Here is a 15,271-nt window from a genome sequence, read left to right on the forward strand (position 1 = left end):
CGCGCGCCCCAAACCAATCGATCATCTAATTAAAAATTCGGAGAGCTGACAACAGCGGAATGATGAACTGAAATCAAAATTATGCTGCGGTATATTTTTAAATGTCCAGAGGCTGTCCGTCGCTCGCCCGGATCACTCACTAAATTGCATTTGCGTGAGAACAGACGTGGTCCGACTGTCAGTGTAATGCTACTTTTGGAGGACGGTTTAACGCAGGCGGCGTTACTGCACAAGATCTGGGCCAAGGGAAAGCCTCGGCTCATCAACTCTGGAATATACAAGCGTTAATTCAGCAGAGGACACAACTACAAAGCATTTGAAAGTGCGAGACAATCCTGGGGTGATCAAGTGATCGGAGGAAACGCGACTGCCGTTAATTTAAAAAAAAAAGGAAGAGAAACGCCGACACACCGTTTCTTTTGGAAAACAGATGTATTTGATTACTAGAATAAAGAATTACAGTATTGTAGTTGTTAGTAGGTATTAAATTGTAGAGAAACTGGACCCTTAAAGATTTTCCAACTTTCCAAGAAAGTGCATGTAACAGTCCAACGGTTTGCAAACCTAATATATATATATATTTATTCATATTTATAAAAACACTATCGTTTGTCGCCTGGCCGAGATGGACTTTGTCTATTGACCAAGATTATGTACATTTGTTGTGATGGAGTTAGTTGTTCCACATCCGACAGTATGTACAGGACGCATCAACACGTGATTTGCATTTGATGTCAAACAAAGATGCTAGAACGTAGCAGCAATGTCGAAACCCAGCTCATAGCCTACTGAACTTCCAGAAGCATCTCCCACAACGCAAATTCATCTCGCTTTTCCGTTACAAACCAGGAAATTGACCTTTTTCTTCTTTTTTTCCATGTAACAATTACGCTGAAGCCTCTTGACAGTAACAAGAAATAAAACAAACAAACAAAAAAAACTAAAAAGAATTTAAAACCACAATACCATAAACATTCAAAAACAAAAAGATTAATTTCTAAAAGTAACAGCTGAGATGTAGTTATGCTTTTTTTATTTTTTACTTAAATAAAAGTCGAAATAGAACTATCCTGCATGTCCTCTGCCTGAAGACATTTTTTTGAAACCTTGATGGGGATCAGGGAAAAAGTTCATACACAGCTGGTAAACCATCTAGCACGGGGCATTGGACATTATTTACAGGCTTTTGTTTCTGCTTATTCAAGCTCTAATGCATCACAAACATCAACAGTGTTGTTATACGTACTACAGAGAGAAATAATTTAATAATAAGGTAAAAGTCATCTAGCCAGAAGTTCCCAATGCGCACTTTTACACCATCACCCAGCTCCATTCTGGCAGTAAGACTGAAAATAAAAGAAAAACTACCTAACTGTTAATGTTTCCACTTGGTTTTTCGAGCAAGGTTATAATCACTAATAAATAAGCTCCGTAAAACTTTAACATGTACATTGTACAAAAAAGCAAGTCCTCTTCAAACTTCTGATCTAAAGTCTCGGTGGCACACCAGGGCACTCCTCTCCTGCACATGCTCTGTTGTGCATTTGTGAGCGCGTCTGGAAGCAGTTGCGTGTCGGCTCGTACCACAGGAGTGCCGCCCGTCCCCTAGTTGGTGACGATCTCCTTGTTATCCTCTATGAAGCGAGTGAAACGGAAGTGAGTGCCGTTCTCCGTGCTGGCCATCTTCTCCAGGCCAGCCAGCGCCGCATTGGGCTCGGAGCTGTGTAGCTTGTCCATGCTCCCAGTCAGGCCCCCGATGGGAGAGCTGCCGCCGTTGCCCACGCTTCCGGAGAGCGAGGTGGGCAGACCTCCGTTCTGGATCACAGAGATCTCGTTGGTCTTCATGGCCAGACCGTTAGAGAAGGCAGCGGCATACTGGTTCCAGAAACTCGCTGGGTCGCCATTCCCTGCTCTACTGGACAAGTCCTTGGAAAAGAGCTCAGGGAACTTCACTGGGTTTGTGCCCAGGAAAGCCATGGGGCCGTCTACAGAGAGACGGCGCCCCCGCCGGGCTGGGGCACTGTTCCACATGTGAGTACCCATGTGTACCTAAACAACACACACACACACACACACACACACACACACACACACACACACACACACACACACAGTTTACAAATTTGGCCAAAAATCAGGATTGCACACACAATATGATGCAATGGAAAAAGAAAAATATATAATGAACTAACAGTTAGCATAAAATCGCCTCACTGACGACAGCTTTTGAGGTCAAGTCGTTAGGATGAGAATAATACATCTTAAACAATCCCTCACTCTACGCTCTCTCTCTGCAGATGGAGCCTCTTGCAGACCATGTTCTGGGTAGATTGCAGTGTCCTCTCTCATTGCACTCGCCACTATTAAATGTGACACGTAACCCCCGATTCGCCCTTCAGGCACCGATGCAGTAGTGTGGAATAAGTGATTTGTGCAATACTGATCACCTTTAGTAAAACAGACGACATACAAGGGATTCCAGCTCACACCATGTTTCAGGTCTGTAAACTACCCTCTGCAGTTAGCAAACACATGACAACAATTTGCATTTTTCTACAACATTGCAGGCTGTTTTACTTCATTCTTCCGAGTCTGCAGTTTAAGCTGCTCAAACAGCTTCAGAGAAAATACGGATACTTTCTCCTTTTTTGCAATTAGCAAAAATTTTAAAGTGGAAAAAATGTTGCGTCTTAGCACTGACTAATTTTAAAACAAGAAATTAACTTTCCAAAGAAATACTTAAATGTACAAACTTTACTAATGAATTGAATGATGCACTAATAGAATGAGGTAAATTCAAATACTTTGAAATAAACTAAGAGCTTCCCCCAACTACATACAAAGATGTTTTTTGGCCCCTTTCTCTACTTCTCACAATGAGTGCACTGTAATTACTGATTTATTCGGAGGGGAAATTTGAATCTAGTTAGAGATTTATATTGTTTCCTGAAAATTAAGCCTCGTGTGTGTCAGGTTTCCCCAGTTCTTCACAGGCGACTGGTGCGATCACACATGTCCACATAAAACCACCCCCAGTTCCTGTTTATCTGTGAGAGGGGGCCCTTTCTCTTCATGATCAAAGGGAAGCTCACGTTTTCACAAGATAAACTCTGGAAAAATACTGAGCATGCTGCAGCTAAGGGTGGTTGCCGCTGGTAACTGTAGTTAAAGCCTGTTAAGTGAAGCGTTCCTGGCTGTGCTCCATCAATCACACTCTCAGGTTTCAGCCCAATATTCATATTAATGGGGTGACTCAACCTTTCCACTTGTACACCTTTATTTCAGCACAGCTGAGGTGTTCCTTCTCTCTACCCTGTACACAATTACTGGTGTCTTGATCAGTGAAAATTTCTTGGAAATTAATACTGACATTACAATCCATAAAGCTCTCTTTTGTGAAAGAACTGGAGGGGGAGAAATCACCACTTTCCTGCCTGTTTTAAAACAGACTAACCAGACTCAATCACAAGTCATTCAATGCACTATATCACTTAGCCATCATTACTAGCATATATTACCTTGAGATTTCCTTTGGTAGTGAACGCACGTCCACAGATGGTGCAGGCAAAGGGCTTCTCCCCAGTGTGGGTCCTCTCATGGATCTGCAGGGCGCTGGAAGAGGAAAACATCTTCCCGCAGGTGTTACAGTAATGTTGTTTGGGAGTTCGTCTTGGAGGAGCAGCTGAAAGCACTGGGGAAGTGGAAGCAGAGGAGGTCACCAGGCTTGAAGGAAGGTCTTTCCCATCATGTTGAGGACCATGAAGGTAGCCGTTGATCTCTGTCTTGATCGTCGGGGGCACAGAGAGCAGGGAAGGTGTAGGACTGGATGCTAGACTTGTGTTGGGCTCGAAGAGCTGGGAGGGAAGGTCTCTCATCTGATGGGTTAGCATATGTTGCTTTAAATTACCCTTGGTGGAGAAGCCCCGATTGCAGGCCGTGCAAATGAATGGTCTTTCTTTGGTATGGCTTCGGTAGTGGATGTCCAAGGCACTCTGACAGGCAAACGTCTTTCCACAGATGTCACATGATGTGTTCCTGGAGGTGCCTCGCTCACGGAAGGGAAAAAGCATGCCCAGAGGGTCTTTAGAGGGGTTCATGGAGGTTAGGTCCAGAGCTCCTAGACCCGAAGAATGGGTGTGAATGAGACCCGCACTTACGTGCTCCAGTGACAGTGGCCTCTGCTGACGGTCCTCCAGACTGGGGGATTTGCGCTGTAGCAAAGCACAACTAGAGGGCGATGGAGCTTGCATGGAGGAGGTAGATTCAGAGACAGCTGGACTTCCTGCACTTTGGCTCTCGATGTCACCTCCTAGTGAGGAAGAATCATTAGTGAAGTGGTCACCTTCCATTGAACCATTTTCTGTTACTTTACTTCTGTTTAACTGTGAATCCTCAACCAGCCCCTGGGGCATCCTATCTTGGTGGTCAAAGCCTGACTGGTCCTGTGGTATTGGTGAAGAACAGAAGCTATCTTGGGATGCATCAGCAGACTTGGGTGTGTCTGGGATGCTGCTATCTGGGCCGTCCTCCAGTCCTTCCATGTTGTCATCTGAGAAGTTGTCGAGGTCGTCAAAGTTTCTCTCATCAAATGAGCCAGTGTCAGAGCCCATGGATTCTGGGTAGCTGTCAGGGAGGGGTGTATTAGGAATCTGGCCACCCATGTGCATACGTATGTGCTGTTGCAGCACTACGGCATTGGTAAACTTCTTCTGGCAGATAGGACAGGAATGCTGCACCCTCAGAGGTGGCATGGCACGATGGACACTGTAGTGGGTCTTCAGGTTGCCCTTAGTGGTGAAGGCACGGCCACAGATTTTGCATTTAAATGGCCGTTCCCCGGTATGTGTGCGATAGTGCATTTTCAGTGCACTTTGGCAGCTCAGAACACGATGGCAGATGACACATTCATTGGGGTCCATCACCTTCCTGTCTATATTCTCTACGAGCTGCTGCAGTTTGGAAGTTTCTGAGCCTGGCAGAGGATCCAGGAGACCTCCAAATGGGAACTTGGCCTTAAACTGCTCCGACATCAGGGGCATTAGTGGGTTGGTGGCCATGGGAGGGCTGTTGGAGGTGGTGTACTCCGTCTTACTCTCGCTCACAGAATTTGTGTTTACTGTGAATCCAGAAGACTGGCTACTTTCTTCAGTTTTCCCATTTGAGGTAGGCAAGGTTGCACCATCGCCTTCTTCCGACACACCATCACTGGTTTTTACAGACAGCTCGACTGGACCTGAGTCACTCTTTGCAGAGTTGGGAGGGCTTGTTACAGCCACGGAATGGTTTTCCTCCTTCTTGATGAACGTCGGCAGGCTTGGTATAGTTGGGGGAAGCAACATCCCAACTGATGAGCTCAGAGTAGATAGGACAGGTTTGCTATCCAACCAGCTGGTGACCGGCTTCTCTGGTGCCATTGACATGCCATAGGGAATACCGGTGCTGGTTGGAATATTGTCTAAATGCTCTGGGACTGGGTATGGATTCATCTGGATGTGAGGATACTTTTCTTTATGACGCTGGAAGTGAACCTTCAAGTTGCCACGAGTAGAGAAGCGGTTGCCACAGATGTTGCATTTGTATGGCCGTTCTCCTGTATGTGAACGCAAGTGAATCTGCAAGGCACTGTCGCTCCCAAACACCTTGGCACAAAATCTGCACTTGTGTTTGAAGAACGCCTCTTCAGAGCTGCTCTTGGGCTCAAAGGACGAGACATTTGGTGGCTTGCCTTTCCTTTGCTGGGCTAATGCAGCAAGTGAGCTCAGATCCTCAACTGTGGTTCCAACACTTGGAAGAGCACTGGAGAACATGGGGTTTCCCGGTGGGGGCTGAGGTAGAAGTGAGTTAGCCACAGGATTCAGCAGGCTTCCAATCCCAAAAGCTGGTGTGGATGACTTTGCTAGTGATGGGTTGCTTAGCTGGGAATGCAGTGGGCCAGGATAACCAGCCCTTTTGTCTGAAGCTTGAGTATTGACCACAGCAGTCCCAATAGCTCCCAGACTTTGAGATGACTCTCCCATGCTGGAGTTGCTCTGAGGTAGCTGTGCGGTACCAGCCATTTGCTTCAAGCTACTAATGCTGGCAGACTGGCTGGCAAGACTCTGGGCTAGACCAGCAGCCGCTGCCAACTGCTGGGACAGGTGGGAGCTGAGTGTGGTTAGTGGACTTGTGGATGAAGTCAGATTCCCAGGGGAGGATGTGGGTGGCACCTGTAGCTCAGGAGACTGGGACGCCAGGAGAAGAATCTGGTGTCGAATCTGTTCTATTAACTGTAGCTGGTGAATCTGTTGCTGCTGCAGAGCTAGAAGCTGTTCCATCAAAGCAGGCACAGCCACCCTCTGCCCTCCGCCTGGTCTCGTCTCCTGACTGAACTGAGCCACTGCCACTTTGGTGCTCTGGAGATTTTCAATGATGACGTTGCTGTTCATCATAGAGAAGTTTCCCAGCTCCGTCAGATTGCCAAGCTGAGGTAGTGAGGCTGAGATAGCAGAGCTGCCCACATTAGGTACAGTTGTACCCCTCCCTCCAAGGCTGCCTTCACTGTTGCCATTGATGGGGCTGCTTCCCTCCATGTGTCTGCTTCCGTCGTCATGGGCGGCAGAGATTGTCGACACATCCACATCCATGACTTCCTCTTTATCCAGCGAGTTATGGTCTACAAGGTCGGCACACTCGCCTTGATCTGCGTTATTAGTCGTGTCATTCACCTGCTCGTCAGGATTATGGGGAGGGGAGCTGGGAGAGAAGGTTCCGGAAGGAGACGCAGGATTCTCATTCACAATCAGAACTAATTGATTCTTAGTGCAATTCTTCTGGTGTTGTTCAAGATCCGACAGTTCAAAGAACTCAGCACAGCATCTGCCACAGACATGGGCACCCGACTCCTTGCAAGGGGGGTCATCCAAGCTGGGCTCCGTGTCCCCTGAAGTGGAGGGAAAAAAAGGGATGGGTAGAGAGAGAGACAGACAGACAGAGAGAGAGACAGAGAGAGAGGATTAGTGATTAGAAATGTTTTGCAGCTGAAGCAGCAGCTTTATCTGTTCAGATTCTTTTGTCGTTAATCTTCTGTTAATCAGTTTAACACTCATCCCCTTGATATATAAAAAACAGCCATTAAAAAAGGAACAATAAAATCCAAACAGATTAGAGGAAGTGGGACTAGTCCACAGCTGAACTTATGTGAAAGAGGACAAAAATGAAGCAAGATCAATAACACTTAAAATATTGGTGAAGTGATCATTGGATGTGTATCTGAATTCCCTCAGCCTCACCACCTTAGATAATCTTTTTCTTCGGACAATCCATCAAAACATAAAATACTATGAACTGAGGACAATGGGGCCTAATGAAATTTCATAGAGAGGCATTGATTTCCAATATTTCATACTCCTCAATGCCCACATGTCCACTAGCACAAATCAACCATTTGAAGGACTTATTAGACTTTCAATTTGCTGTCAACTTTGCTCATTTTCAACCAACTGCGTGCTTCGTGGACAGGTTATCCCCGTCACTAAACTAATTTGTATCCAGTCAGACCACAATCAGGACCTGACAGGAACAAGTGGGTTCTCTGCATTCAGAACACCCTGCTGCTAATGCTAAGAACACGGACATGGACCACGCTAAGCTAAGCATCTATAAATGCACATACTGAAATAGTCTTGGAAGGAAACGTTTTTTTAATCCACAAGTATAAATCCAACACACTGTAAGAAAGTTAAGTAAGGAACAAACATCTTTAACTATGGACAATTTAACCTGCCTGTGTTTACATATGACAACGAATATGTATCAAACAAAAGAATGTGCTTTACTTTGGCAATAAAAACAAACTGAAAGGGGCACAATAAGGTGTTTTACATCATTGCTGCAACTTTTCCAACAGACTTTCTCTCTTTCGACACCCAAGTTGCAAATGTACTACCTGGAATTACAAGTATGAAAAGAACTGATCTTTCAACACATTTTCAGTTTCACCCATTTTCTTTTAAATAAGACAGAAGCATTGAGAAAAAAAAGAAAGAAAAAAAGTGGTGGTGAGAAATACTTTTCTGTCCCTCCCACAACCCCCTCTGGGCCTGCAGTCTTTCTGCACACTCCCATCCTTCTTTCTCCCTCTCTTTCTCCTCCCCTTTGTATCCTGCAAAAAAATCTTGCTGTTTTACATACAAGTTGATTTACAAATTGCAATTTTCTATGAATCCCTTTCACTGAGGGGCTTCGCCCTCTACATTTTCATCAGTGTGGGGATTCATTTGCAAATGAAACCCCTGCAGGAGTGTGTGTCGGCCCTGCCGGGAGACAGGATGGCTCCCCATTGTTCCCCAGCATGGGAGCGCCAGCGCGGGCCGTGGGGGTTAGAGTCTGGCCCTGCTCGGCAGCCCCGTCCCTAGAACAGATCCTCTTTAATTCACGGATTATCCTCCCGCCGCGACTCTCAGTGCTGGAACATCAGATAACGCTAAAGTTGCCATGACACCAAAGCTGGGCCTCGGAAGGCCGCAGTGTCGGACAGACGGGAAAAGTCAACTTTATGATGAAAAGTTTTTAATATCATGACAGCAGTGGTTCACAAGTGGCTAAGGAGGAAAAAGTGGTTTAATTTAGTTGAGGGGGAGGGGAGGAGATTACGGAGAACGCTTTATGGTAAAGACCACAAGTTAATCTCTATGCATTGCTTAAGATGATCACATATCTTAACTGAAGTTAAGAAACACATACATGTGCTTGAAGGGGGGGGGGGGTGCTGCTGCTCAAAAGGAAATTTATACATAAACTATTATAAGTTTAGAATAATGCATATTAAAATTAACCGAGTTCATTTTTTTTTACTAATACAAAAAAAGAGGAAATGGGGACTCTGAAAAGAATATTGAAAAGGGCAAGTTTGTGAAATCGATACAATTTAGAAAATAAAATATTAAAAGAAAAATCAACCTTAATTTTCTATAATTATGACATTAACACTTCAGTCTTAAACATATGCTATTATACTTACCGAAGTGAAAATATAGCAGTCGCTGAAGTGCATTTTGCATACAAAAAAAGAAAAGAAAAAAAAAAAATCTTTGTGAAGGTGCCAGAAGGGTTTATGGGACACTTCACACTGTATAATCCTAAGAAAGGGAAATGCTACATCATTATATTCAAAACTACTCAACTACTGTGGAACAATCTATTCTTTGCCCTTAAAAGCACGTTTTGCATTTGCAAAAAGTTTAACAACCTTGCTAGGTTTTCACACCCCCCTATCACCACAAAAAAGAAATATAATAAAATAAAAAAAGAAAATCTGATTTAATTGCCAAATATGTTTTAGTAAACAATATTTACCATTAATGCAAAATATTCACCATGCTTAAAAGATCAACTCCCAACATTTCTAAAACGGGTCTAATTTTGCAAATATTCTCTCAAATTTCAGCCATGCATTTCATTATATTCATTTATATATTGTATACATCACACACACACACACACACAGCTATAGCCTCTATACAAAATGGTTTAGTAGATGAAGCGTTGATTGAAAGTCCCATTTAGGTGCAGTGTGAAGCAGAACCTACACACGCGCGTGGTGGTGCAGCCCAGCCCTGGACGCGAGCAACGCAGGACAGCAGGCTGCCAGCTGACTGGAGGATTAGTGTGTTCAGCTGAAGCGGAGCTCTAGTTCTGATGAGGACCCAACTTCACACAGCCGTGTCTTTGGGTGCTCAACACCGTGCAGTGCCACGCCAAGCTCCGAGCAGATGGGGACACCCAGTAAGCCACAGAGACTCAGTGAAAGACGTCTGTAAAGTGCTCCAGAGAGTGGATCAGAAGGCAAAGACAAAAAGCGGTCATGCCTACGTTGTTTTTTCTGTGGTTCAGGTGTCGCGTAATTTCACAGAGGGAGTAACTGTTCACACTACTTCTTCATTTCTCTCTCTCTCCTCCTTCCCTTCATCTCTCCCTCCCCCTGTACTCTCTCAGCCTTTTGGAAACTTCCCTATGAACACTAGGTGGAGGTCCTGTAAAGCTCTTCTCCTCTGGTCAGTACGTGTTGAGCCAGTGCAGTACAGACATGCTTTAAAACAGAAGGGGTGTGAGAGGGGACTTACAAAGCAAGGCCAGCTCCTTCAGACCACTTCCAAACTTCCACTATACAAATGATGGGGGAGGGAAGGAAGGAAGGAAAAAAAAACCACATGACAAGCAACCAAATACCTTTTGATTGCAGAGTTCCAATACTGTTTGTTTCCTATACTGTGTGTGAGTGTGTGTATTTGTAATACGTAAAATATTACACACAAACAGTATTGGAACTCTGCAACACACTTCCTCTATATATCTATCTATTCCTCTATATACACACACACACACACACACACACACACACACACACACACACACACACACACACACACACACACACACACACACACACACTTCATCCAGAGAGAGATTTGTATGTTTGCTGGAGTGAAAGGGGAGGGGAGAGCAGACACTCCCCCCCCCCTCTCCTCAGTTCCTGCTAGGCTGCCTTTGACCAGACACTCTGGGGGTCAGTGAGGCAGCACACACGGACACTCTGTGACCTGAGCCTTCCTCACCTCCCCGCGGTGCAAGCCTGGCAAAGGTTAAAACAGCCTCTCATCCCACCCTGGGTGATGAGACAACAGAGACAACTCTCCTCTCCCTTCTGCATCTTTCTCCCCCCCTCTCCCTCTCTGATACAGCTTGGGCCTAACGTGGATTACAGGTTCAGGAAAGGGCAAGCTTTCCTAGTTCTGGTCAACTGTACCACTGGGCCTCGATTTTCCACCAAAAAAAAGTTCATAAGTCTATGTTCTCACTCAAGAGAGTAAGAAAAGTACTGTACACAACACACGCCTAGCAGCCAACAGGTCTGTATTTGGTGAAGTGAATGAAAAACATTTGATCGGTCAGATGATAGACAAACGTTGTCAATCATTTTGACTGGATATTAATTTAAATATTTAAAGGCCAAATTTCGACGCGTTTTCAGTTTCTTACATTTCCAGCGAAATCACAAACTTCGGCTAAGATCGTTTGTCGCGTTGATCCAAACCAATCCCCTGCATTCGGATTAAATAGTTCCCTCTCACACCAACACTGCATGTCGGCCTAGGGAATAATGTAATATATGCGTATTAAGCAAAAATACATACAATCAATAAATAAAACCAAAGCCGAAAACTTAAATATTCTGAGAATAAAAATAACGCTACTGGGCTGCACAGAATTCTTTAGGCGTTTTCAAAAATGTATCAGGATGGGTAAAATAAAGCGCTTAAGTGAAAAGAGGAGAAGGAAGGTCAGTCGGACACTACGGGAGCTCCGCACACAGTATAGATAAGGTCAGCGTTGGGCAGGACAATATTCGGCCATCTGAGAATCTGCCCTGTTGCTTCGCAAAACTTTTATCTAGAGATTGAAGAAAGCCATATGATAGACAGTGGCCAGCGAAAAAGCTTTCAAGTACTGCCTGAAACAAAATTACCATGTGGGCGAACTTTTGTTAATTTACCATAGGTACCATTTGGAAGCAATATGGAAGATTAAATAAAAAAGCCCAATTGTGTCGAAAATTACTCGAGTTTCGATACTAAATCTAAATCCTTATCACATCAAAGCGTCCTTTCAAAATCAGCAAGACGAAACCTGATCTCAAACGCTGAACGTTGAGATGGAGCTCTTCTGCGAGATAGCACGATCAGGCCATAAATAGGCCACTTTATAGAAGAAATGTTAATGTGCTTTAAACGCATTTTATAGCACAAATTAACTTTATTCATCTTTTGAAGTGCACAGTTTAAACTAACTTAGATAGGCGAGGAATCCGTGTTTAATTGCCATCTTTGCAGTTGTAAAGACTTTGCTCGACTTACTTTAAAAAGTAACGCAAAAAAGACTTATTACAGATAAACTTCATTTAGGATGTGTAGCCTGTGCGTGTGGATTCGTGATCCCCAGTAAATAGAGTCCCTGACGGGCCGGACTATACACGCGCCTCATCACCATTAGTCCCAGTTCCACGCGCTCCACATTACATTCTAAAGTGCTACAAAAAAGTAACAAGAGCAAGTTTGACCTGTTCGTGGGATTTGTATTGGATTTCTACTCCCCCTCCAGTTTTTCAGAAGTCCCACGTTAGTTGTAACGTGTTTGATTATTAGTTTAATAAATCATAAAAATTGCAATGGCTACATTCATAAAACGAAAAGACCAATGTAGAGAGAAAATACAATACGCTATACTGTAAAATATGCTTCTATATAGGCACAAAAGCCTAAAATTATACCCATATGGACACACTGTCGAACAGACTGATTAAAAGAGGTTTACGTGAAATCCTAGTGGTTTTTATCTAGCCAGATAATCCCTAAACAGCCCTTCAGAATCAGAAAAACTTGCGTTTTTCTATGGTTAAAGGTAGCATTAAGTTAAGCCGACAAATTAAGACCTTTGGGCTGACTGAAATACGATAGAAAAAAACATAAGCAAGCCAAGTGTTTTTCTTAATCATAAACCAGACTGGGAGAAAAGCGGAGGTTTTAAAAGCGACTGTTGTTGGTTCCCATAGCACTGAGTGTGTATGAGCGACTCCGGAACATATCACGGAGGATGAGAAGAAGGAGGAGAAGAAAGATCCCAAACTTCTGTGAACAACTTCAACTTTGGTGGGCCATAACAAAACGAACAAATGTGTCCGTGTCTATAGCAATGCCTTACTGTTAAAACGGTTAGTAAAAAGGCCCGTATAAAATATTTTATCTTGTAAAGAGAACTTCACGACTTTTGAGCACAATAAACAAGCCGAATAAGAAAATGCAAACATATTTAAATACTCAGGAGCCAAAATGTATTTTAAAACAAGACTCCCAGTTTCCATCTAAATCCTTATTTATTATCGTTGAGTACAGTTTATAGGATTAATAATTTTACACGATAAATGAAACTGCCCCAAAATAATTTTAAAAGGAGACTGTTCTGCTTTAAATATGCGTGATAACGTTCACCTTTAGAAATACTGTTATTAAAAACTTAAAGAAAGCGTGCTCAGACAACGAAGAGAAGCAGTAAGCACGAGAAGCGTGTCTCCGTCCGTGGTAAGTGAGCGTTCAGTAGTGTGTGCACAAGCGGCGAGGACGTGAGCTGCAGCGGCTCACACTCACCATCGTGGCCGGCCAAGGCCAGCTGCGGCTCGGTCTGCAAGTGCTGCGGCTTCGCTTGTTTCCTCCGCGACATGCTGGCTCACGCATCAGCCTCGAAAGAATGAAAAATTGCTAAAAACTTCCCAAAATTACGGATACCGAGCCCGTCCACCGCGCATGTGTCCTGTTATGATTATCAATAATGCCTCGCGATTAATCATACGGGGGGGTTGTTTGAAAGGCGATTGGCACCTCGCCAGCCCCCTATTCAAATGAAGTCTCTTTAATCAATTAGTCGCTGATTTGCTGGGGACTCTTGTCTCTCTGGCTTCTCCCACCCAATGAGTTGATCCGTGTGGAAGAAAGGCTGGATTTTCCAACTCCCTTCAGACGCAGTTTAACCCTTCTTAGCAGCCAGCTGGTGGCTCCGTAAAGCTTATCTTGTACACTACAGGAATGTCAATTTCTTGTCCATGTGCAACCGTCTCTTTTTTTTCTTTCGAGCTGTTCAAACAGTTATCGCCGTTCTCACTCGTTTAAGTTTCAATTCACCAAAAGTGTCCGACAGGTCGTAACAAAACATCCATGTTTGCCTTAACGGCTGTTTTTTCCCCAAATAACGGCTGTTCGGAGTGCTTTGCTGTCCTTGTTTCTGATTGGCATTGAAATCGTTGTGATTCAGTCCTTGTATGATGGCAAACTCACCGCTTGTACCTAGTCGTTTGTTCCTCAAGGCTAGAGCGGAAAAGTAGGTCGGCAAAATTACTTTCGTGCGTAATAGCGTCGGAAGTCCATAGAATGTGTCGAATATCCTCAAATCAGATTCATTTGATTATTGCCGAACGGGATAAGTAACACGTTTTCATCACACGCCGCATTCAACGAACAAACAAACTTTAAGGGCCCATGTAAGACTGAGAGCTCGCGAGCCCAGCCCATCTGCGCTTCTATTGGTCACTGGGCTGTTCTATCCTAGGCCGACGCTGGCGCTCGCGCGCTCTGACCGTCCCTCTCCGTCTCGCGCCCACCTCCCTCCTCGCTCACCCATTCTCTCTTCCTCGCTCTCTCGAGCTACCAAGCACTTGTATCTCACGTCGGTTCTTCTCAACTGTTTGAATATATGCCACCTAAGCGAAATGATATTTGGAAGCTTCTTATCTGTTGCTTTTTTGTTTTAAGACGCGCGCTTAGTCATTGACGCAATTAAAACCTGCTTGTTTAGTATTACAAACGTATATCGAGGTTAATGAATTTAAATACAAATATACGTAATGAACGAAACAGTAAATATCAGCTAGTATTCTATTTTTATATAGGCTACGTCTCTTATCTCAGACAAGTATCTTAACGTACGATGGGTCTTAACCAATATTTTTCTGCAGTGACTATTCCTGTCAATGAAAATTAGCATTGTGTGATGAGTAGTCTGTGCTTTGAGTTAAAGACAACTAAATCTTTTTTTGTAGCTTTTCACGTTACACCATGATCGTGTTTATTTGACAGTAAATGTATGATAACGTATCCTAGGTCGGTTACGTAGCCTATCAAATAAAAAAAGCAGCTTGTGGATTGCAAAGTAGAACACAAAACAGACCTTCTGCTATTTTTTATTATTTCAAATATAAGGCCTCTTAATATAAAATGATCTCAGAGCATTTCTAAATACATAAAATAAAATGTAAAGTTATAGAATTATCATCAAAACACTGGAAAAAATTAGAATAATAATATAATGACACATCTAAGACGCAGGATTGATTAAACTTAATGCAGGTAGAGTTTTAAGGATGAGAGTTCCCTCCGGAGTCTCCGCTGAGTCCTGTACAGCCGAAGATTTATGTCCAGGGAAAGACAAACGAAGCTATCAGTCCGGCTGATTTTGAGAAATGAAGATAATAACGTGACTATAGGTGATGTCTTAGATGCCATTATTTTTCACTGAATATTTAACGAGATGCTGCAGGCGAGATGGATCAGGTCTTCTACAGCGTCAGCTATCTATACTTACGGCGTCCGTTATTTACTTATTAATGAAAGAAAGAAAAAAAATCGAGGAGAAAGATGGAGAAACGCACGCGCCGTGTGGTACTTTTGTTTGGAACAAGCTGATATAC

The 15,271-nt window shown here is 43.7% G+C and overlaps 1 protein-coding gene across 2 annotated transcripts; it reads right to left on the reverse strand.

Moving 5' to 3' along the window:
- Positions 1-418: 418 nt before the first annotated feature.
- sall1a (spalt-like transcription factor 1a) lies at positions 419-14,101 on the reverse strand. 2 transcript variants are annotated; one of them, XM_076999844.1, is made up of 3 exons: positions 8,999-9,116; positions 3,519-6,919; positions 419-2,049 (listed from the first exon to the last, which is right to left on the reverse strand). In XM_076999844.1, the coding sequence occupies exons 1-3, from the start codon at positions 9,036-9,038 to the stop codon at positions 1,606-1,608; spliced, it is 3,885 nt and encodes a 1,294-aa protein (XP_076855959.1). In that variant the 5' UTR covers positions 9,039-9,116; the 3' UTR covers positions 419-1,605. The 2 variants fall into 2 exon arrangements, with proteins under 2 accessions (XP_076855959.1, XP_076855950.1); XM_076999835.1 differs by lacking the exon at positions 8,999-9,116 and adding an exon at positions 13,179-14,101 and having other exon boundaries at positions 420-2,049.
- Positions 14,102-15,271: the final 1,170 nt, after the last annotated feature.

Source organism: Brachyhypopomus gauderio, chromosome 1 (assembly GCF_052324685.1).
Source record: "Brachyhypopomus gauderio isolate BG-103 chromosome 1, BGAUD_0.2, whole genome shotgun sequence".
NCBI classification, from domain to species: domain Eukaryota; kingdom Metazoa; phylum Chordata; class Actinopteri; order Gymnotiformes; family Hypopomidae; genus Brachyhypopomus; species Brachyhypopomus gauderio.

What these genes read in the sequence shown, in the direction of transcription:
- sall1a (XM_076999835.1), bottom strand. Translation starts at nt 13,251, where the DNA reads ATGTCGCGGAGGAAACAAGCGAAGCCGCAGCACTTGCAGACCGAGCCG. An exon ending in GGCCTTGGCCGGCCACGATG is followed by an intron (nt 6,920 to 13,178) that starts GTGAGTGTGAGC and finishes CCTCCACTTCAG; the next exon opens with GGGACACGGAGCCCAGCTTG. An exon ending in CTACCAAAGGAAATCTCAAG is followed by an intron (nt 2,050 to 3,518) that starts GTAATATATGCT and finishes TGTGTTGTTTAG; the next exon opens with GTACACATGGGTACTCACAT.